The following is a 24955-nucleotide window of genomic DNA, read 5'->3' as shown; positions in this document are numbered from 1 at the left end:
ATTCCTATAATTGTGTTCTACTAATTAGGAAGAAATCCTAAATAAGAAATCCTAAATAGGAATACAGAATACAAAATATACAGAAAAATAATATAGTGATTGACTTTCCATAACATAGTGATTGACTTTCCATAACACTCCCCCTCAAGTTGGAGCATAGATGTTAATCATGCCCAACTTGTTATAAATGTAGTCAATCCTAGCTCCATTCAGAGCTTTTGTGAAAATATCTCCTAACTGCTCTCCAGTTTTGATGTGTCCTGTTGAGATGATCTGTTGTTGAATCTTTTCACGAATAAAGTGACAATCAATCTCAATATGTTTGGATCGCTCATGAAACACCGGATTAGAAGCAATATGAAGAGCAGCTTAATTATCACACCACAATTTCACAGGCAGGGAGATCTTAAAACCTGTCTCATCTAGTAATTGAAGTATCCACATTACCTCACATACTGATTGTGCCATGGCTCTATATTCGGATTCAGCACTAGATCGAGAAACTACACTCTGCTTCTTGCTTCTCCAAGAAACCAAATTTCCTCCAATAAAAATGCAATATCCAGTAGTTGACCTCCTGTCAACCTTAGATCCAGCCCAGTCGGCATCTGAAAAACATTCAACATTCAAATGCCCATGATTACCATATAGCAAACCTCTTCCTGGAGCGCCCTTCAGATAACACAAGATTTGTTCCAAGGCTTCCCAATGAGCAACAGTTGGGGAAGACATAAACTGACTTACCACACTAACGGCATAAGCAATGTTAGGACGAGTGACTGTAAGGTAGTTCAATTTTCCTACCAATCTCCTGTATCTCTCTGGATCTTCAAACAACTCACTATCCCTACTAACAGTTGTAAAGTTGGAGTCATTGGTGCGCTACAAGGCTTAGCACCTAATTTTCCTGTCTCTGTCAATAGATCGAGGACATATTTTCTTTGAGACAAGAAAATACCCTTCTTACTTCTCATAACTTCGATACCCAAGAAATACTTTAACAATCCCAAATCTTTGGTCTGAAACTGAGTTTGGAGGAAGGTTTTAAGAGATGAAATATCTGCAGAGTCACTCCCAGTGATGACAATGTCATCCACATAGACTACCAAGAGAATTAGACCAGCCTCAGATTGCCTATAAAATACTGAGTGATCACACTTACTCTTTTGCATACCAAATTCCTGTACTGCTTCACTGAATCTCCCAAACCATGCCCTAGGACTTTGTTTCAAGCCATAAAGAGACTTTTGAAGCCTACAAACTTTACCCAACTCCCCCTGAGCAACAAACCCAGGTGGTTGCTCCATATACACCTCCTCCTGAAGATCACCATGAAGGAAAGCATTCTTGATATCCAATTGATGCAGGGGCCGATCAGATGTAGCTGCTAAAGAGATAAACAAGCGAATAGAAGTAAGTTTAGCTACAGGAGAAAAAGTATCAGAGTAATCAACCCCATATTTCTGAGCATATCATTTTGCTACAATGCGTGCTTTTAACCTAGCCACAGAACCATCAGGATTTACCTTTACTGTATATACCCATTTACAACCAATAGCTTTCTTACCAGTGGGTAAAGGCAATAGTTCCCATGTACCATTAGCATCTAAAGCCTCCATTTCCTCTTTCATAGCATCACACCAGCCAGGATGAGACAGTGTCTCATTAACAGTATTAGGGATAGTAACAGGGTCTAAAGAAGTAACAAAACACCGAAAACAAGAAGACAATTGATTATAAGAAACAAAAGAAGAGATAGGGTAAGTACATGAACGTTTACCTTTACGAAGAGCAATGGGTAAGTCTAGATCAGAATCATGATCAGTATGAGGTACAGGATCTCCCAACGAAGTAGCTGGTGGAGGATCTGAGTCAGGAATCTCCAATCTCCTAGAATAAACATGAACAACGGGAGGTCGAGTAGGTCTAGAGACAGAAGGAACAGGCTGTGGGAGAGTACTAGACATTGGTTGGACAGTATATATTAAGAGATCATCCTCCTCCCCTTGACTCTCATACACAGATGATGGAGGAAAAAATGGAGTGGACTCAAAAAATGTGACATCTGCAGAAACAAGATAACGATTAAGAGTAGGAGAGAAACAACGGTACCCTTTTTGGAGCCGGGAGTACCCAAGGAAGACACATTTGAGAGATTTTGGATCCAATTTAGTAACCTGTGGACGAACATCACGCACAAAACAGGTACAACAAAAAATACAGGGTTCAATAGGGAACAAAGATTTTGTAGGAAACAAAGTAGTATAAGGAATATCCCCATTAAGGACAGAAGACGGCATACGATTGATAAAAAAACATGCCGTGGAAACTGCATCCGCCCAAAAGTGTTTAGGTACTTTCATCTGAAAAAGAAGAGCACGAGTTACCTCAAGAAGATGACGATTTTTTCTTTCGGCCACGCCATTTTGGGATGGGGTATCCACACAGGAAGACTGATGAAGAATGCCATTTTGTGTCATATAAGGCTGAAATTGTGCTGAAAAGTATTCTTTGGCATTGTCACTTCTTAATATGCGCACAGAAATATTAAATTGAGTTTTGATTTCATTACAAAAGGCACAAAAGATAGAAAACAACTCAGAACGATTTTTCATTAAATATAACCAGGTAACACGAGAGTAATCATCAACAAAAGTAACAAAATAACGAAATCCGCTTTAGATGTAATGAACAAGGACCCCAAACATCAGAATGAACTACCTCAAAAGGAGATGAAGCCCGTTTATTGACTCTAGACACAGAAGGCAAACGATGATGTTTTGCAAACTGACACGACTCACATTCTAGTACTGATAAAGACTGAAATTGAGGACACAGCTTCTTCATGGTAGACAAAGAAGGATGACCCAATCTACAATGAGCTTCAAGAGGTGTTAAGGTACTGGAGCAAACAAGCGACCGCGGTACATGATTTTCCAGAATGTAGAGACCACCTGACTCGCGTCCTCTACCAATAATCTGCTTCGTCGTAAGATCCTGAAACAAACACTGGTCAGGAAAAAAGGAAACAGAACAATTTAAGGTACGAGTAAGTTTACTAACAGAAAGTAGATTAAAAGAGAATTTTGGTAGACACAAAATAAAAGACAAAGAAATTGACAAAGTCAGGTTCGCAGCCTAACCCATGACACAAGAAGTAGAACCATCACTAAAGTAATAGTAGAGGAAGTGAGATTAGACCAAAAGCGGATAGAAGACTAGAATTACTCACATGTGATCTGTCGCACTGTAATCAATAACCCATTTGGATGAAGAAGACACAAGGCATGTAGTAGATTTACCGACTCGTGATCGCGATGTGGAACCGTAGGCTTTAGAGATGCTCGACATCGGGAAAATTGTGCAAAATCCTCTGCAGATACCAAAATAGTTTTCTCAGAGGAAGATATCAGAGAATTCTCTCACGCCATATTTGCCATCCGTGATCGCTGATTTTTCTCCAAGTTGCGGACAATTATATTTTGTATGGCCGTGCTCATGGCAATAATAACAAATGACTCCTCTTGAGTCCCGATTAGAACTAGCCTCTCCATTACGCTGATTACTACATTGCTGTAATTCCTCCTCTACTTCCTCTTCTATTACCCTGTTGTCCATTTGGATTACGGCTAATAAGAGCACTAATGGCAGGCTGTGAAGATTGAGTACTCTCTGTACGAAGAACCCGTGTGAACGTTTCATGCAAAGAGGAAATCTCGATCTTGAGAGAATCGAGATTTAGCGCCTCATACTCAAGGAAGGCCTGCAAGAAAACTCATAACAGCCATTGCTCCGTTGGGCTGTTGAACTTTCACATCGTGACTAAAAGGCAACAATACATTAAGTTCCTCATATACCCGCTTAAAATCCATAAAATAAGCCGTGAGAGACTTATCCTCTTTCTCAAAGACGGTAGAATGCCTTACAAACATCATAAATACGGAGATATTCCTTTACCGTAATACGTAAAATCTAAGTAATCCATCAATTCCTTAACAAATTCACAGTGATTAATTAAACTAATTACCTCACTATGAATCGAGTTCCGAAGCTGCAAAAACAATCGAGCATCCTCCCTTAGCCAAGTTTGTTGTGTATCATCAGTGGGTGGATCTTTAGTAAGGTGATCATCCTTATCAATGCTACGCAAATAGACCCTAACAGTCTTACTCCACTCCAGGTAATTCGAACCATTAAGTTTGTGTTCCGTGATCTTAGTCATCACCGAAATCACATCAGAAATAATATTCTTATTGTCTGCCATTTGTTGAAACAAAGAAAACTAACCGAAACGCTAATCCAAAGTGCTTATAGCAGCAAAATAACCCAAAATCACAAATCAAGCAAATACCGAAATAGGATCTGAGAGCCAAACCTCAGAAGTCCTTTAATGGTTATATCGATCGTGCAACAAAGACATGGTGGTGGAATGAGGGGGTTGAGATGACGCCGGCAATGTTGATCGGGGTTGAAACGGCCGGTCGGCGACCAAGGTCTCTCCTGAGCTGGTAGTGAGAACAAATAGTCACCCTAGATTGATGACTTGCTCTGATACCATGTAGAAAGAGATGATTCTTATTGATTTCAATTAATCTGTATATGGTTATATATATACAATTGATTCCTATAATTGTGTTCTACTAATTAGGAAGAAATCCTAAATAAGAAATCCTAAATAGGAATACAGAATACAAAATATACAGAAAAATAATATAGTGATTGACTTTCCATAACATAGTGATTGACTTTCCATAACAAAGATAATTAATAACTATAAAGTGATTTAATGCATTTACAATTAAAAATAATAAAAGTTAATATTAGGTTACATATATACACTTATCATTAATAACAAATGAAATTATATATATAACAATCTTAATTGCATATAATATATATAATTTTATTGAAACAATGTGATATATCTAAAATATATAAAAAAATACATATGTATAAAATCGGTTATTCTGTTCGGTTCGGTTTCTACAATAATGGTTTTTTTTTTTTCGGTTTCGGTTCGGTTCAATTCAATTTTTTGGTTCAATTCAAATCCCTCAGGAGTTGTGCACAGCCCTAATTTGAAATATCCATTCGAATTACTTTTACAGCATTTGGTAAAGAAGAGTTGAAATAGGTATTTGGATGTCATTTTCGTCCAAATTGTTTTCAATTATTTTAAGATATGCATAAAACTCCAATTACGACTTATCAAAGCTTTTTGTACTATCTATTCAAGTTAGTAATATTAAAACATGTGGCAATCTTATTAGTATCACACCAAAACCAGAACCAAAAATACACATACTCTCATCCACACAATTATATAAATCAATTCTACATGAATCACCTTTAGTAAAGTATTTTCTTTCCTCAACTCAGCAATTGCAATGGGTTCTCTCTCCAAAGCGGACTTTTCCTTCATCGATAGTTCCAGTTGATTTAGCAACACTGCATTCTTGTTGCATTCATTAATTGTAGCCAACTTAGCTGCATCCAGCTCAAGAGTTAAAGATTCCAACACTTTTTGAAGCTTAGAAATTTCACTTAACTTGGCTTCTTCATTAGAAATCTGCTTTCCAGAGACATGAAAAAATGCAATGAAAAAGAATTCCAAGGAAAATAAAGTTATCTAATTAAATCTGCCAAATAACTAATCATGCATTAATTCATTTTAGCTAGAGAACAAGTTTTATGGTTTACTAGAACTAAAAATGTGTAGACAGTGCCAAGCAAATATTAAGGGTGCAAACTTTTCAAATGAATTCAAAAAGAATTTAACAACTCAGCCAAAACAAGGTTACAATGACAAAAAGCAATACCCGCAATCTTTTTTCCAGATTCAATCGCCAAGAGAGATCTTCTAACTGCTTCTCAAGTTTATTCTTAGCTAAACGCAAGGCACCTGCTTCATTAGCCTCCTGAGAAAAGTAAATGAATAAAAAGGTGCTGCTGTTAAACACTTGAAGAGAAAAACAAAGTGGCAAAGCAAGAGCTCAAATGGAAATGTATAGGAGGAAGTATCAATTTTCTCACTTGTTTAAGCCTACGGAGTTCTCTTTTTGCCAGCTTTTGTCTCCAGTGACACTGTATTGCTATGATTGAAGTTTGATAACGCTGGATAGCTGAGCGGAACATGCGCATTCTCCACCAAGCCTAGATTATTTATATTACACCACCAAGCCTAGATTATTTATATTACATATTAAAACAGAAACTAAAGCGATGAAACACATTCTCCACCAAGCCTAGGATACTCATATTACACATTAAAACAAGAACTCAAGCGATGAAATCATATAGCAAAAATAGTCTATCACTATATACAACAAATAACATTAGGGCTAATATCATATGCATTCTGGATGCATCCTTATCAAGTTCTCAACTTCAGGAGGTCGATTAGTCATTATTCCACATTATGCAGCAAAACATTATATGATAAATGCAGTTCACTCTCCATAGATTTATGATACCTGAATTATAATCCATAGATTTATGATACCTGAATTATAATGGCAGCTCTGTGCTTCTTTCCATGTAAAAATCTTTGCCTAGTCCAGAAACCACGAATATTTGACTGTACAATAATAGCCACTGATAGCAGTTTGGAATAAGCATGCCTTAGTAACCACTTCCGGATATATTTTTGTATTGAAATTGCAGCCGCTGTCTCCCGTTTTTCAGCATAAATCTTTCGAGCAAAGCATCCTGCAAACATAACAATGCTAATATAAAAGCCAACCAAAAGATGATGATGTTAAAGCTTGGTAGACAATGCATAAAAATTAAGATTAGATCAGAGCCAGAAACTAGAATTGAACCTCTGCAGTATGCTTGTACAGCATTTGCAGCAGCCCTTAATGAGATAAAGTTCCGACGTGCGATAAATGTACGCAATCGACACTGGATGCATTTTGCAGCACTATCCAGAACCTCAGCCCGTCGTGAATCTAAAATCCCAATCTTACCAGCCCTGAGAAACACTTTGGTCCTACCCAACTGCAAAAGAAATTTTAGAAAGAGAAAAATCAAAAACATTTAAATTATGGCAAATATCAAAAAATATATATATTTTCTAAAAGCTGGCATGCTTAAATCCTTAAAGGGGAGTACCTGAAAATGCTCAAGCTTTAACCCTCGCAAAATTTTCTCTGTCCAAGCTTTTTCATCATAACTACAACTGCATACATTTATACATATAAAAAAAGAAGTAGAATTTCTCAGCAAGCCTGAAATGTAGTAAAAGAAACTCACCACTAAAACAATGAAGACATAAGGAAAGAGAAAACATTAAGGCAATAAATCACATTTTCACAATTCAATTCAAAAGATACAGGGACACTAAGATGCATGTACACTTCGTGTTTGCACACTAGCAATCATCCTAGGAATATAAACCTTTGGCCATTATCTATATAGCATCACTATAAATAAAAATATCATAGCAACTAAAAGTTTGCATGCAGCATCCAAAAGAATAACTTCCATTTTTATGTGAAAGATGGGGAAGATACAAGCAACTGAATCTTAATGGGGCAGAATTTTCAAGATATCACTCTTAAAGTGCACCACCTTCCATCCCAGTATTCAGGAGCTAACAATCCAAAACGATCAACAAACTCTGAGTAAGTTCTTTGTGTGGGATAACCAGCAAGACTTATCCGAACAGCCTCCAAAACACCCTGCACCAAATTTTAAAGTTATCTCATAAACATAAGTTGTAACTTTGACTTTTTTTCCTCCAATTAGAGTAAATTATAATAAAAGGAAAGAAAGAATAATTACAATAAAGAGGATAAAGAACCATTAATTAAGTCAATGATAAATAAAGGGGAAAAAATGTATGTATAATGTTGAAATTTAGAATGATTGAAAATGTTGAAATTGATGAAATTTTTCCTTAATGCATGGGAGATGTTTCATTGAAGAATCTCATTGTAGTGGATGCATTTGTGGGTAGGTTGACTTGTTTGAAATTTAAAAATGCAGTATATCCATTTCAGTTGGGGGCTGTTTCGAAAATTAAGGGACCAGACCAGAATCTTTATCTGCAACTTTGCTTTCAGATTTTTATTTCAAGTTTCAAAAACAATTAGTTATGATGTAATCTTTTTTTTAGAAGTATTGTTCTTTTATTCTGCTGTAGCCTTTCTATATAAGGCATCAATTATGATTAATAAAATAAGCAACATTTTATTCAAAAAGTATTTATGAGATTGGAGGGTTCTCTCTAATGAGCTCTCACATTAAGTTTCCAACATAGGTTTTTCAAGAAAGAACAAGAACGTGAACAAAGGAAAGACAGCAAGACTTGAGGAGGATTCCCGAGTTTGTCGACTTGTGATGAGTTCCTATTCCCAGGAACATAACATCATGGTATCAGATCTTATCGTCATGGGTGAACCAGTGAATCTAGAAGATAAGTTGAATTCTTTCATGCAACAATCCGAGGCTCGATTCAAGGACTTGGCTAGACAACTATCAGAGCTGGTCCGAACTTTCAACAGGGAAGTGAACCAGAACCAAGATGGTGCGAGTAGCAGCCAGCAAAATTTTCGCCAGCAAGCTAATGAGCAGACGGAAGGGCATGTAGTGCTTAGGTATACCAAACTCGAATTCCCTTCATTTGATGGTTTCGATGATCCGCTCCGGTGGCTTAACCATTGTGAATAATTCTTCCATAATCAACACCTCGCAGAGACGAATAAAGTCAATCTAGCTGCTTGACAGGTGAGGCTCAGCTATAGTATTACAGACTTGAACAGAAAGAGATAAGGTTAACATGTGTTGGAATCCCTAATTTATTGTAGTAGCGGATTATTAGGATCTTATTTTATTATTCTCTCCTATTGTACTATTATTTCCTATTTATCTTAGTTTCCTTATTATGATAAATAACTTGTACATAAATAGGAGCATGTACAAAGAATTTTATATATAAAAAAATAGAGATTTCTCTTAAATATATTAAACTTATGAGCCATACTATGAAGTTGTAGGAGAGAGTTGTGGAACATCGATTACGTCATGATACTTCTATCTCTCCCAATCAATTTGGCTTCATGCCCGGTCGTTCAACTATGGAAGTGATCTTTCTCATTAGAAGCTTGATAGAGAAATATAAAGATGTGAAGAAAAATGTACACATGGTTTTTATCGATTTAGAGAAGGCTTATGATAGTGTTCCAAGAGATGTCTTGTGGAGAGTATTAGAACACAAGGGGGTATCTATTAGGTACATACAAGTGTTGAAATATATGTATGAAGTAGCAACTACTATTGTGCGCACAATGGGAGGAGACATGAGATTTTCCTATCTCGGTTGAATTACACCAAGGTTCAGCTGTAAGCCCTTACCTTTTTACATTAGTTTTAGATGAATTGACGAAACATAAACAAGAGAGTATCCCTTGGTGCATGATATTTGAGGATGATATAATTTTAATAGATAAGACGCGAGAAGGAGTCAATAGAAAGCTAGAGCTTTGGAGAAGTACTCTAGAGTCAAAGGGCTTTAAGTTAAGTAGAACGAAGACAGAATACATGCATTGCAAGTTCAGTGAAGGCCGAACTGGTGATAGGGAAGGAGTTAATTTGGATAGAATGATACTGTCCTAAAGTAATCACTTTACATATCTCGGCTAAGTCCTTCAAGTAGATGGAGAATATGAGGAGGATGTTAGTCATAGGATTAAAGCTGGATGGTTGAAGTGGAGACGTGTCACAGGAGTTTTATGTGATCGCAAGATTCCCAATAAGTTGAAAGGAAAATTTTACCGTACAGCCATACGACCAGCCATGTTATATGGTAGTGAGTGTTGGGCACTGAAGAAGTTGTATGTGTCTAAGATAAGAGTTGCGGAGATGAGAATGTTAAGGTGGATGAGTGACCATACTAGACTAGATAAAGTCCGTAATGAGAGTATTAAAGAAAAGATAGGAGTGGTGCTAATTGAGGATAAGTTGAGAGAAGGAAGATTGAGGTGGTTTGGACATGTGAAGCGTAGACATACGGAAGCTCCAGTTAGACAAGTAGAGCACATTAGGTTAGAGGATAGAAATAAAAGAAGGGGTAAACCTAAACTGACTTGGAGGAGAGTAGTACAACATGACCTAAAAGCATTACACATTCCCGAGGATTTAACCCAAAATCGTTTAGAGTGGAGAAAGAGAATCCATATAGCCGACCCAAAATTTTTAGGATAAAAGTTTAATTGAGTTGAGTTGAGTTGAGTATGGTATTAGAGCTTTCTGATTTATTAGGGCAGGCTTTTAATATTGTTCATGCGCACTGTTCATTGAGTACTGCTCACGTGCACTGTTTACTGGTACTATTCATCAGCTCTGTTCATGTTACTATTCACTGCACGTGAAGCTTTTTTTCGGTTTTTTTCAACTGTTCCTCATGTGTTGCACTTCTACCCAGCCCTTGTCATTGACCTGACTACAAGCGAATATGTCTGAAATAGTGGACTATAACAAATGATATTGGAATTTTTTCCAATAAAGAATTTCAATCCATAAGGCGTTTGCTATCTCAACTTGAATTTCAATCTTCCATAACTGGCTCTTCAAATTTTGTCAAATCAATCTAGACAAATCTTGTTGGGTTATAGATTTTGGAGCTGTTATAGGAAATCAATCCTATAATTATGTAAATAATATTCTTTCTTAATTAGTTAGCTAATTAGTTAGCATAATTAGTGGGATATCACCCCAATTAGAATACTTAATTATAAGATTTAGAATACTTAATTATAGGATCCTTTGTATATAAATACCTTGTATCTCATTCAACAAAATACACAGAAAATATTCACTACATGGTATCAGAGCTTTGTTAGAAAAGACTTCTTTTTTTTTTCTATCAAAAGCGTCACTGTGGAGTTAGGTCACCGTCTCAAGGTGACATTTAAGTCTCGCCGCCCACTCAGGAAGGAAGGTCCCTGTCGGCGACCTCACCCAGAAAATCTGATCACCAGAAGACTGGCTAGTGAGGCTCATGCGCCGGTACAAGCTCTTGTCGCCATTCCACTAGCCTGCGCGTGGAGGCGCGTCTGACATCCTCTGCCACTCTGATTGCTCTCACCGGCGTCGCCTTGGGTGTATACTGCATCCCTGTTAGTTGTTTTGCCATAGGGTGCCTTTGTGAAGGTGATCTGTCTTGGTCCACCTACTGTTAGGTATGTTTCTGACTTCTGTTACACTGAACTGCTTTAAAATTGTGTCTTGAGGTATGTTTGCTCTGTGTTTATTGGTTTGGGAAAGGAGATTTCTGTGATTTGCTGTTGTAAAATTTTTATTTTTTAATGGCGGAAAGTAAAAGTGTAATAGCTGATGTGATTCCTGCGATGACTAAAATCACGGAACATAAACTTAATGGTTCTAATTATCTGAATTAGAGTAAGACGGTTTGGGTTTATTTGCGGAGTATCGACAAGGATGATCATCTCACCCAAGATCCATCTACTAATGATACAATGCAAACTTGGATGAGGGAGGATGCTCGTTTGTTCCTGCAAATTCGCAATTCCATTAACAGTGAGGTAATTAGCTTAATTAATCACTGTGAGTTTGTTAAAGAATTAATGGATTATTTTGAATTCTTATATTTGGGTAAAGAAAATATCTCTCGTATTTATGAAGTATATAAGGCATTTTATCGGGCAGAGAAACAAGATAGATCCCTCACAGCTTATTTATGGATTTTAAAAGGATCTATGAGGAACTTAATGTCTTAATGCCATTTAATCCTGATGTGAAAGTTCAACAAGCTCAACGACAACAAATGGCTGTCATGAGTTTTTTGGCAAGTCTTCCCCTAGAGTTTGAGACTGCTAAATCTCAAATTCTTTCTGAATCTGAAATTTCATCTCTGCATGATACTTTCTCAAGAGTACTTCGTACTGAAGCTCCCCAATTCTCCTAATCTATTAATAGTCCTCTTGTTAATCGTACTAACAGTGGCAAGCAAAGTCATAAAGGAGGGTATAGTGGCAATAGGGGTAACCAGCGTAGTGGGGAGGTTGTCCCTAATCGTGACTCGAGAGGAATTGAATGTTACTATTGCCATGAGCCAGGTCATACAAAAAGGTATTATTCGAAACTTCAGAATAAGAACTCATAATCTCGGATGGCCAATATGGTAGTTGATGACTCTTCAGTAACTCCTTCGAAAGCAGTTTTAGTATCCGCTGAAGAATATGCACAGTTTTCATAGTATCAGGCCTCTCTAAAGTCCTCTAGTTCCCCAGTCACTGCAATAGCTGAGTCAGGTAAATCTACTACATGTCTTGTCTCCTCCAAACAGGTCATTGATTCTAGTGCTATAGACCACGACAGGCAATTCTAACCTTTTGTCTACATTTCAACCTCATCATCCTTCATCCTCTGTTGTTTTGGCCGATGGGTCCAAGTCTTGTGTCATTGGTTCTGGCATTGCAAATCTCACACCATCAACTTCTGTATCATCTGTTTTGTGTCTACCCAAATTCGCCTTTAATTTACTCTCTGTCAGTAAACTTACTCGAGTCTTAAACTGTAGTATCTCATTTTTTCCTGATCATTGGTTGTTCCAAGATCTTACGATGGAGGCCTCTACATCCTTGACAAACAGGTGCCAAGATCTTGTGCGTTCCAGTATTTTAACTCCTATTGAATCCATTGTCAGTTGGGACATCCGTCTTTATCTGTCTTAAAGAAGTTATGTCCACAGTTTCAGTCTTTGTCAGTTTTAGATTGTGAGTTCTGTCAGTTTGCTAAACATCATCGTTTGCCTAAAGTGTCTCGAGTCAATAAACGGGCTTCTTCCCTTTTTGAGTTAGTTCATTCTGATGTATGGGATCCATGTCCTATTATTTCAAGCTCTGGATTTAAGTATTTTGTTACATTTGTTGATGATTATTCCTGTGTTACTTGATTATTTTTAATGAAGAATCGTTCAGAATTGTTTTCTATTTTTTGTGCCTTTTGTGCTAAGATTCAAAATCGATTTAATACGTCTACGCATATATTGAGAAGCGATAATGCTAAGGAATATCTTTCTAGCAATTTTCAAACCTATATGTCACAAAAAAGCATTCTTCATCAGACATCTTGTGTTGATACTCCATCCCAGGATGGGATTGCTGAAAGGAAAAATGGACATCTCCTTGAGGTAGCATGGGCACTGCTTTTTCAAATGAAGGTTCCTAAACAGTTTTGGGCTGATGCAGTTTCTACAGCTTGTTTCCTAATTAATCGTATGTCATCATCTGTCCTTAACAGTAATGTTTCTTTTACCATTTTGTTTCCTTCTAAATCTTTGTTTCCTCTTGAACCTCGTATTTTTGGTAGTACTTGTTTTGTGTAAGATGTTCGTTCACAGGTTACTAAACTGGATTCCAAGTTCTTAGGTGTCTCTTCCTTAGATATTCTTGACTTCAAAAAGGGTACAGATATTTTTCTCTAACTCTTAATCGTTATATTGTGTCTACTGATGTTACCTTTTTTGAATCTACTCCATTCTTTCCTCCCTCACCTATTTATGAGAGTCCAAGGGAGGAAGATTATCTCTTAGTCTATTCTGTCCATCCAGTGTCAAGTCCTCACCCAAGTCCTCAGAATTCTCCTACACCAACACCAGCTCAACCCCCTTGCCCACTTGTTGTTCATGTTTATTCTAGGAGATTGGAGACTCTTGACTCAGATCCTCCACTAGCTTTTTGTCAAAAGATCCAATTCCATCCATTGCTCCTCAGTCTGACTTAGATCTTCCCATTGCTCTTTACAAAGGTAAACGTCAATGTACTTATACTATCTCTTCCTTTATATGTTATGATCTCTTGTCTCCATGATCTCGTTGTTTTATCAGTTCTCTAGATACTATTTCTATTCCTAAAACTGTTGCTGAGGCATTGTCCCATCCTAGCTGGCATGTTGCAATGGAAGAGGAAATGGTGGCTTTAGATACTAATGGTACTTGGGAATTGGTACATCTGTCCCCAGATAAGAAAAACTATTGGATGTAAATGGATTTTTACAGTCAAAGTGAATCCCAATGGTACTATTGCTCGTCACAAGGCTCGCCTTATTGCTAAAGGATATGCTCAGACTTATGGCACTGATTACTCTGACACTTTCTCTCCTGTTGCTAAACTAGCTTCCGTTCGCTTGTTTGTTTATTTGGCAGCTAGATATGATTGGCCTTTACATCAGTTAGATATCAAAAATGTTTTCCTTCATGGTGATCTCCAGGACGAAGTTATATGGAGCAACTACCAGGTTTTGTTGCTCAGGGAGAGTTAAGCAAAGTTTGCAGGCTCCGAAAATCCCTTTATGGCTTGAAACAAAGTCCTTGAGCTTGGTTTTGTAGATTTGATGAGGTAGTTTAGCAATTTGGTATGAAGAAGAGCAAGTCCGATCATTCGGTGTTTTATAGACACTCTAAAGCTAGACTAATCTTACTTATAGGATATGTTGATGATATTGTTATTGTTAAAAATGACTCTGCAGGCATTTCATCACTTAAGCCATTCCTTCAGACTCAGTTTCAAACAAAAGATTTGGGTTTGTTGAAATATTTCTTAAGCATTGAAGTTTCAAGGTGTAAGAAAAGCATTTTCTTATCTCAGAGGAAGTATGTCCTTGATTTATTGGCGAAAATAAAAAAAATAGGTGCTAAACCATGCAGTGTACCAATGACTCCAAATCTTCAGCTCACAGCAGGAGATGGTTGTTATGGAAAGTCAATCATTATATTATTTATGTGTATATTCTGTATTCTGTATTCCTATTTAGGATTTCTTATTTAGGATTTCTTCCTAATTAGTATAACACAATTATAGGAATCAATTGTATATAAATACCCACGTACAGATTAATTGAAATATATGAGAATCATCTCTTTCTACATGGTATCGAAAGGTGTCATCTATCTAGGGTGATTATTTGCTCTCACCACCCACCAAGAGAGACCTTGGCGCCGACCGGCCGCTTTCGACTGATTAACATTGCCGTCGCCTCAATCCCCTCATTCCACCACTGTGTCTTTGTTCGATCCAAGACACCATTAAAGGACTTCGAGGTTTGGCTCTCGGATCCTATTTCGATTTGCTTGATTTGTGATTTTGGATTATTTTGTTGCTGTCACAAGACTTTGGATTAGCGTTTGGTTAGTTTTCTTTGTCTCAACAAATGGCGCATAATAAGAATGTTATTTCGATGTGATTCGATGATGACTAAGATCACGGAACACAAACTTAATGGTTCGAATTATCCGGAGTGGAGTAAGATCGTTAGGGTCTATTTGCGTAGCATTGATAAGGATGATCACCTTACTAAAGATCCACCTATCGATGATACACAACAAACTTGGCTAAGGAAGGATGCTCGGTTGTTTTTGCAGCTTGAACTCGATTCACAAAGTGAGGTAATTAGTTTAATTAATCACGTGAATTTGTTAAGGAATTGATGGATTACTTAGATTTTCTCAGATTCGTAAAGGGAATATCTCCCGTATTTATGATGTTTGTAAGGCATTCTACCGTCGAGAAAGAGAATAAGTCTCTCACGGCTTATTTTATGGATTTTAAACGTATATGAGGAACTTAATGTATTGTTGCCTTTTAGTTCGATGTGAAAGTTCAAGCGAGCCCAACGGAGCAATCGCTGTTATGAGTTTTCTTGTGCCTTCCTTCGAGTATGAGATCGCTAAATCTCGATTCTTTCGATTCCGAGATTTCCTCTTTGCATGAAACATTCACACGCCCTTCGCAGAGAGAACCCAATCTTCACAAACGCCAAGAGTGCTCTTATTAGCCGTAATCCAAATGGACAACAGGGTAATAGAAGAGGAAGTAGAGGAGGAATTACAGGCAACAGAAGTAATCAGCGTAATGGAGAGGCTAATTCTAATCAGGACTCAAGAGGAGTCAGAGGAAAAATCAGCGATCACAGATGGCAAATATGGCAGCGGACGATTCTACAGTATCTTCCTCTGAGAAAACTGTTTTGGTATCCGCAGAGGATTTTGCACGATTTTCCCAAGATCGTGCATCTCTAAAGCCTACCAGCCCCTATCATCGCGATCACGAGTCGTAAATCCACTACATGCCTTGTGTCTTCCTCATCCAAATGGGTTATTGATTACGTGCAATGCATCACATGACAGGTAATTCTAGTCTTCTATCTACTTTTCAGTCTAATCCCACTTCCTCTACTGTTACTTTAGCTGATGGTTCTACTTCTTGTGTCATGGGTTCTGGAACTGCGAATCCGACTTCGTCAATTTCTTTGTCATCTGTTTTGTGTCTACCAAATTTCTCTTTTAATCTACTTTCTGTTAGTAAACTTACTCGTACCTTAAATTGTTCTATTTCCTTTTTCCGATCGTTGTTTGTTTCAGATCTTACGACGGCGCATTATTGGTAGAGGACGTAAGTCAGGTGGTCTCTACATTCTGAAAAATCATGTACCGCAATCGCTTGTTTGCTCCAGTACCTTAACACCTCTTGAAGCTCATTGTAGATTGGGTCATCCTTCTTTGTCTACCATGAAGAAGTTGTGTCCTCAGTTTCAGTCTTTATTAGTACTAGAATGTGAGTCGTGTCAGTTTGCAAAACATCATCGTTTGCCTTCTGTGTCTAGAGTCAATAAACGGGCTTCATCCCCCTTTGAGTTAGTTCATTCTGATGTTTGGGGGTCCTTGTTCTGTTACTTCTAAAACTGGATTTCGTTATTTTGTTACTTTTGTTGATGATTACTCTCGTGTTACCTGGTTATATTTAATGAAGAATCGTTCTGAGTTATTTTCTATCTTTTGTGCCTTTTGTAATGAAATCAAAACTCAATTTAATATTTCTGTGCGCATATTAAGAAGTGACAATGCTAAAGAATATTTTTCAGCACAATTTCAGTCTTATATGACACAAAATGGCATTCTTCATCAGTCTTCCTGTGTGGATACCCCATTCCAAAATGGCGTGGCCGAAAGAAAAAATCGGCATCTTCTTGAGGTAACTCGTGCTCTTCTTTTTCAGATGAAAGTTCCTAAACACTTTTGGGCGGATGCAGTTTCTACGGCATGTTTTTTGATCAATCGTATGCCTTCTTCTATCCTTAATGGGGATATTCCTTATCGCTTTGTTCCCTACAAAATCTTTGTTTCCGTTGAACCCGTATTTTTGTTGTACTTGTTTTGTGCATAATGTTCGTCCATAAGTTACTAAATTGGATCCAAAGTCTCTCAAATGTGTCTTCCTTGGGTACTCCCGGATCCAAAAAGGGTACCGTTGTTTCTCTCCTACTCTTAATCGTTATCTTGTTTCTGCAGATGTCACATTTTTTGAGTCCACTCCATTTTTTTCTCAATCATCTGTATATGAGAGTCAGGGGGAGGAAGATGATATCTTAATATATACTGTCCAACCAATGTCTAGTCCTCTCTCACAGCCTATTTCTTCCGTCTCTAGACCTACTCGGCCTCCCGTTGTTCATGTTTATTCCAGGAGATTGGAGATTCCTGACTCAGATCCTCCACCAGCTACTTCGTTGGGAGATCCTGTACCTCATACTGATCATAATTCTGATCTAGACTTACCCATTGCTCTTCGTAAAGGTAAACGTTCATGTACTTACCCTATCTCTTCTTTTGTTTCTTATAATCAATTGTCTTCTTATTCTCGGTATTTTGTTACTTCTTTAGACTCTATTCCCATCCCTAATACTGTTGGTGAGGCACTGTCTCATCCTGGCTGGTGTGCTGCTATGAAAGAGGAAATGGAGGCTTTAGATGCTAATGGTACATGGGAACTGTTGCCTTTGCCCACTGGTAAGAAAGCTATTGGTTGCAAATAGGTATTTACAGTAAAGGTAAATCCTGATGGTTCTGTGGCTAGATTAAAAGCACGCCTTGTAGCAAAAGGATATGCTCAGACATATGGGGTTGATTACTCTGACACTTTTTCTCCTGTAGCTAAACTTACTTCTGTTCGCTTGTTTATCTCTTTAGCAGCTACATATGATTGGCCCCTGCACCAATTGGATATCAAGAATGCCTTCCTTCATGGTGATCTTCAAGAGGAGGTGTATATGGAGCAACCACCTGGGTTTGTTGCTCAGGGGGAGTTGGGTAAAGTTTGTAGGCTTCGGAAGTCTCTTTATGGCTTGAAACAAAGTCCTAGGGCCTGGTTTGGGAGATTCAAGAAGCAAGACAGAATTTGGTATGCAAAAGAGTAAGTGTGATCACTCAGTATTTTATAAGCAATCTGAGGCTGGTCTAATTCTCCTGGTAGTCTATGTGGATGACATTATCATCACTGGGAGTGACTCTGCAGGTATTTTATCTCTTAAAACCTTCCTCCAAACCCAGTTTCAGACCAAAGACTTGGGATTATTAAAGTATTTTTTGGGTATTGAAGTTATGAGAAGTAAGAAGGGTATTTTCTTGTCTCAAAGAAAATATGTCCTTGATCTATTGACAGAGACAGGAAAATTAGATGCTAAGCCTTGTAGTGCACCAATGACTCCAAATTTACAACTGTTAGCAGGGGATAGTGAATTGTTTGAAGATCCAGAGAGATACAGGAGATTGGTAGGAAAATTGAACTACCTTCATCACTCGTCCGACATTGCTTATGCCGTTAGTGTGGTAAGTCAGTTTATGTCTTCCCCAACTGTTGCTCATTGGGAAGCCTTGGGACAAATCTTGTGCTATCTGAAGGGAGCTCCAGGAAGAGGTTTGTTATATGGTAATCATGGGCATTTGAATGTTGAATGTTTTTCAGATGCCGACTGGGCTGGATCTAAGGTTGATAGGAGGTCAACTACTGGATATTGCGTTTTTGTTGGAGGAAATTTGGTGTCTTGGAAAAGCAAGAAGCAGAGTGTAGTTTCTCGATCTAGTGCTGAATCCGAATACAGAGCCATGGCACAATCAGTATGTGAGGTAATGTGGATATTTCAATTACTAGATGAGACAGGTTTTAAGACCCCCCTGCCTGCGAAATTGTGGTGTGATAATCAAGCTGCTCTCCATATTGCTTCTAATCCGGTATTTCATGAGCGGACCAAACATATTGAGATTGATTGTCACTTTGTTCGTGAAAAGATTCAACAACAGATCATCTCAACAGGACATATCAAAACTGGAGAGCAGTTAGGAGATATTTTCACAAATGCTCTGAATGGAGCTAGGATTGACTACATTTGTAACAAGTTGGGCATGATTAACATCTATGCTCCAACTTGAGGGGGAGTGTTATGGAAAGTCAATCATTATATTATTTCTGTATATTCTCGTATTCTCAGATTCGTATTCCTATTTAGGATTTCTTATTTAGGATTTCTTCCTAATTAGTATAACACAATTATAGGAATCAATTGTATATAAATACCCATGTACAGATTAATTGAAATATATGAGAATCATCTCTTTCTACAATGGTGAACTATTTGAGGACCCTGAGATGTATAGGAGATTGGTTGGCAAGCTTAATTATCTCACAGTGACTCGTCCGAATATTGCATATTCAGTTAGTGTTGTAAGTCAATTTATGTCCTCTCCTACTATTAGCCATTGGGAAGCTTTGGGGCAAATTTTATGTTACTTGAAGGGTGCTCCAAGTTGTGGTCTCTTATATAGCAATCATGAGCACTTAAATATTGAATGTTTTTCAGATGGAGATTGGGCAGGTTCAAAGATTGATAGGAGATCCACTACAAGATATTGTATCTTTGTTGGAGGAAACTTAGTATCTTGAAAAAGTAAGAAACAGACTGTAGTTTCTCATTCGAGTACAGAATCAGAATATCGAGCTATGGCCCAAGCTCTGTGTGAAGTAATGTGGACAAGTCAGTTATTAGAAGAAGTGGATTTTGAGACCTCATCTCCTACCAAACTATGGTGTGACAATCAAGCTGCTCTCCATATTGTCTCAAATCCAGTGTTTCATGAGCGTACTTAGCATATTGAAATTGATTGTCACTTCCTTCAACAAAAGATTCAACAAAAGATCATCTCAACAGGACATGTCAAAACCGTAGAGCAGTTAGGAGATATCTTCACAAAGGCTTTGAATAGAGCTCGGGTTGACTACATTTGCAACAAGTTGGGCATGATTAATATCTATGCTCCAACTTGAGGGAGAATGTTATAGGAAGTCAATCCTCTAATTATGTAAATAATATTCTTTCTTAATTAGTTAGCTAATTAGTTAGCATAATTAGTGGAAAATCACCCCAATTAGAATACTTAATTATAAGATTCAGAATACTTAATTATAAGATCCTTCGTATATAAATACCTTGTATCTCATTCAACAAAATAACTCCGCCTAAATTGTTTGTGCTTAGCCGGTCCCAAGCCCGGATAAAGGAGGAGGGTTGCGGTAGGTGACAACCAGCGTAAAAATTTCGTCACACCCTATGATATGGATTCAAATGATATAAATGTTGGGGCGTCCTCTACTAACGACGCGCTATATCGGAGCCCGAAGCCCGGGTGTAGTGATAAATATGCAAGGGTGTAGGGCGTTCACCGAAAGCGACGCGCCATGCCAGCGCCCGAGTGTGGTGTTAAGTGAGCAAGGGTTCCCACATTATGGACGGGTGTAGGTAAAGAAGTTAGTCCATAGGACAGATAGTAGAACAAATAGTAGAACAGAACACAAGATAGACATAGAAAACAATAGAAGATATCATAAAAGGAGACCAATTAGGAAGGAGCAGGATAGGAGGAGGATCAAGGTTGGTACTTGGAATGTTGGATCACTTACAGGAAAATTAATGGAGCTTGTGGATACCTTGGAAAGGAGAAGGGTGAATATTGCTTGCATTCAGGAGACTAAATGGGTAGGAGAGAAAAGTAAGGAAATGGGTAATTCAGGGTACAAACTGTGGTTTACCGGAAAGGAGAGAAATAAGAACGGAGTTGGTATAATCATAGACAGAACATTGAAAGACACAGTAGTAGCTGTGAAAAGAATAGGAGATAGAATTATACTAGTAAAGCTAGTACTAGAAGGAGAAACAATAAATATAGTTAGTGCTTATGCCCCACAAATAGGACTAGACAGTGAGAGTAAACAAAGGTTTTGGAAAGATATGGATGATTTAATGCAAAGCATACCGAATGAAGAGAATGTTTTCATTGGTGGAGATTTGAATGGACATGTAGGAAGTGATAGGAAGGTTATGAGAATGTTCATGGAGGTTTTGGTTTTGGCAGTCGAAATGAGGAGGGAAAAAGCATCCTGGATTTTGCTATGGCATACGACCTAATACTAGCAAATACCTACTTTATAAAAAGAGAGTCACATTTAGTGACTTTCAAAAGTGGGCAACATAGAAGCCAAATCGACTTCCTCTTAACCAGAAAGACAAATAGAACTTTATGCAAGGATTGCAAGGTCATTCCAGGAGAGGCTTTAACAAGTCAACATAGGTTGGTGGTCTTGGATGTCAAGTTTAGGAACAATTCAAGTAAGGTCAGAAGAAATAGTGTAGCTCGAACAAAGTGGTGGGAGTTCAAAGGAGTAAAGCAAGTGAAGTTCAAAAATGAGCTTCTCGAGTCCGAAGTATGGAAGCTAGATATGGAGGCCAATGATATGTGGATACAGATGGCATCAAAGGTTAGAGAAGTAGCTAGAAAAGTACTTGGAGAGTCTAAAGGACATGGACCACCCTCAAAAGAGAGATGGTGGTGGAATGAGGAAGTACAAAAGGCAGTGAAGAGAAAAAGGGAATGGTATAAGAAATTACCTAAATGTGATAATAATGAGGCATATGAACAGTACAAGATAGCAAAGAAAGAGGCAAAAAAGGCAGTTAGTCAAGCAAGAGCACAGGCCTTTGAAAAGTTATATGAGAAACTTGGAACTAAAAAAGGGGAGAAAGATATTTATAGATTAGCAAGGAGTAGAGAAAGGAAATGCCAAGATCTCAATCAAGTTAGGTGCATTAAGGATAAAGAAGGAAAAGTGTTGGTAAAAGATGAGGACATTAAAGAAAGATGGAGAAACTATTTTAATGATCTCTTTAATAATAGTCAAAATGGAAATAGCGTGAATATAGATTATAGAACAATAGAAAAGAATGTAAATTATACTAGAAGGATTAGATCTTTAGAAGTAAAGAAAGCACTTAAGAGAATGAAAGTGGGTAAAGCCTGTGGACCCGATGAAATACCAATTGAAGTGTGGAAGTATTTGGGAGATATGGGAGTGGCATGGTTAACTAAATTATTTAATAAGATTCTAAACTCAAAGAAAATGCCTGATGAATGGAGGAAGAGTATTTTAGTACCTATTTTTAAAAATAAGGGAGACATACAGAGTTGCTCAAACTATAGGGGAATTAAACTCATGAGCCATACTATGAAGTTGTGGGAGAGAGTTGTGGAGCATCGACTACGTCATGATACTTCTATCTCTCTCAATCAATTTGGTTTCATGCCCAGTCGTTCAACTATGGAAGCGATCTTTCTCATTAGAAGCTTGATGGAGAAATATAGAGATGGGAAGAAAGATCTACACATGATTTTTATTGATTTGGAGAAGGCTTATGATAGTGTTCCAAAAGAGGTCTTATGGAATGTGTTAGAACAAAAGAGGGTATCTATTAGGTACATACAAGTATTGAAAGATATGTATGAAGGAGCAACTACTATTGTGCGCACAGTGGGAGGGGACACAAGAGATTTTCCGATCTCAATTGGATTACACCAAGGATCAGCCATAAGCCTTACCTTTTCACATTAGTTTTAGATGAACTGACGAAACATATACAAGAGAGTATTCCTTGGTGCATGATGTTTGCGGATGATATTGTTCTGATAGATGAGACACAAGAAGGAGTCAATAGGAAGCTAGAACTTTGGAAAAGTACTCTAGAGTCAAAGGGTTTTAAGTTAAGTAGAACGAAGATAGAATACATGCATTGCAAGTTCAGTGAAGGCCAAACTGGTGATAGGGAAGGAGTTAGTTTGAATGGAGTGGAACTGTCTCAAAGTAATCACTTTAAATATCTAGGTTCAGTCATTCAAGTAGATGGGGGATGTGAGGAGGATGTTAGTCATAGGATTAAAGCCGGATGGTTGAAGTGGAGACGTGCCACGGGAGTTTTACGTGATCGTAAGATTCCCAATAAATTAAAAGGAAAATTTTACCGTACAACCATACGACTGGCTATATTATATGGTAGTGAGTGTTGGGCACTAAAAGAGTCGTATACATCTAAGATAAGAGTTGCAGAGATGAAAATGTTAAGGTGGATGAGTGGCCATACTAGACTAGATAAAGTCCGTAATGAAAGTATTAGAGAAAAGGTAGGAGTGGTGCCAATTGAAGATAAGTTGAGAGAAGGGAGATTGAGGTGGTTTGGTCATGTGAAGCGTAGACATACGGAGGCTCCAGTTAGACAAGTAGAGCACATTAGGTTAGAGGATAGAAAGAAAAAAGGGGTAGACCTAAATTGACTTGGAGGAGAGTAGTACAACATGACTTAGAAGCATTACACATTTCTGAAGATTTAACCCAAAATCGTTCAGAGTGGAAAAAGCGAATCCATATAGCCGACCCCAAATTTTTGAGATAAAGGCTTTGTTGAGTTGAGTTGAGTTGAGTTGTATCTCATTCAACAAAATACATGGAAAATATTCACTACAGGAGCAAACAAACATATGACAAGCTCTTTAAATAAATTCTCTACCTATTCTCCATGTTCAGAAAAAGAAAAAGTCTATACAACGCACGTTTCCTTAACCACAATTTCTAGTACAGGTTCTATTACTTGCACTCCCAATCATGGTTTCAAATAACGACCGTTATGTAACGTAACGACCGTTATTTACAGGTTTTGAAGGATGTCGTTACCCATGAGGCTGTTATTTACAGGCAAACAGGGAGTTGCAGCCGTAACGGGCATTATGCCGTTGTGTAACAGTAACGGTAATGGTAACGACCGTTACACGGAATATTCTTCTACCACTATTTCACATGTGCACAATGTTTTGGTGCCTTTTTCTTGTCTCTACATGCAGCACTTCAGCAGTTGCATTTTGGCTTCAATTTCTCTAAAATTTTCACTCAAAGTCTCCTCCTTTCTTCATACAACATCTCTCCTTTCATTGTTTTTTAAGAATCTTGGCTAGGATTAGTAGATTACTCTAATTTCCAAAGCTAATTCTTAGAAAAAGACTAAAAGAGGTGAGTTATTTGCTATTTTATACAATTTATTTTCATTATGTGCTTTTTTTTTTCTTTTCTTTGTTGTTTTGCATATTTGTTAAAGAAAAGTAATGTTCATGTTAGATTTGTTGTTAAGTCAGTAGTTTGAAGGGTTAGTTTGCCCGATTTATAGGTTTATGTGTTTTTTTTTTAATTATTTTGAATTATTTTCAGAATTAATTTTAGGGTTTACATTATTAATTACAAAATAACATAAAATAAAATTTAGGCTTCATTAATATGTGCTAGAGCTATGTTTAAGTTTAGAGTTGGGAATAGAAAATTTAGGCTTCATTAAAAATTTAAAACTTAAGTTTAAATTAAATACTTATTAGTTATTATAGGTAATGTTTAATGGATATGTAAGTGTAAATTTCATAAAAAATAAATGTTGTAATTTAAAAAAAAATTGTTTTAAAATTGAAAATTTTATTTTTTAACTTATTAATTAATTTCATTTTATATGTTCAAATTTGATGAGTTAGTACTTAGTAATAGTATTTTGTATTATTAATATGATACAAGTGACTTATGAAACTATATTTATTCAAATTAACTCTATCTCATTTGTTGAATAGTGAGATTTACACCTAATTTGAAAATGCCTGGAGGAGGTTCTGATACTGGTAAACCAAGTGATGACATTGGATGGAAGTTTGCCACTCCAACAAGAAAAAAAGGACAAATGACTTGCAATTTCTATGAAAAAAAAATAACTGGAGGAATAACTATCTACATGTCTATATCTAGAA

The 24955-nt window shown here is 37.3% G+C and overlaps 1 protein-coding gene across 1 annotated transcript in view; it reads right to left on the bottom strand.

Moving 5' to 3' along the window:
* The window catches only part of LOC110664705 (myosin-15), a 49390-nt gene that overhangs the window by 15068 nt on the left and 9367 nt on the right, over positions 1 to 24955 (bottom strand). Inside the window, exons 17-23 of the mRNA XM_058145863.1 lie at positions 7573 to 7682; positions 7114 to 7180; positions 6822 to 6999; positions 6503 to 6708; positions 6034 to 6153; positions 5820 to 5918; positions 5348 to 5569 (exon numbers count right to left, since the gene is read on the bottom strand). Coding sequence (XP_058001846.1) covers positions 5348 to 5569; positions 5820 to 5918; positions 6034 to 6153; positions 6503 to 6708; positions 6822 to 6999; positions 7114 to 7180; positions 7573 to 7682 — 1002 coding nt within the window. The remainder of the gene's footprint in view (positions 1 to 5347; positions 5570 to 5819; positions 5919 to 6033; positions 6154 to 6502; positions 6709 to 6821; positions 7000 to 7113; positions 7181 to 7572; positions 7683 to 24955) is intronic.

Source organism: Hevea brasiliensis, chromosome 4 (genome assembly GCF_030052815.1).
Source record: "Hevea brasiliensis isolate MT/VB/25A 57/8 chromosome 4, ASM3005281v1, whole genome shotgun sequence".
In the NCBI taxonomy this organism is placed as follows: Eukaryota; Viridiplantae; Streptophyta; class Magnoliopsida; order Malpighiales; family Euphorbiaceae; genus Hevea; species Hevea brasiliensis.
The sequence above is the reverse complement of the archived record's forward strand: the minus strand, read 5'-3'. Positions and strand labels throughout refer to the sequence as shown.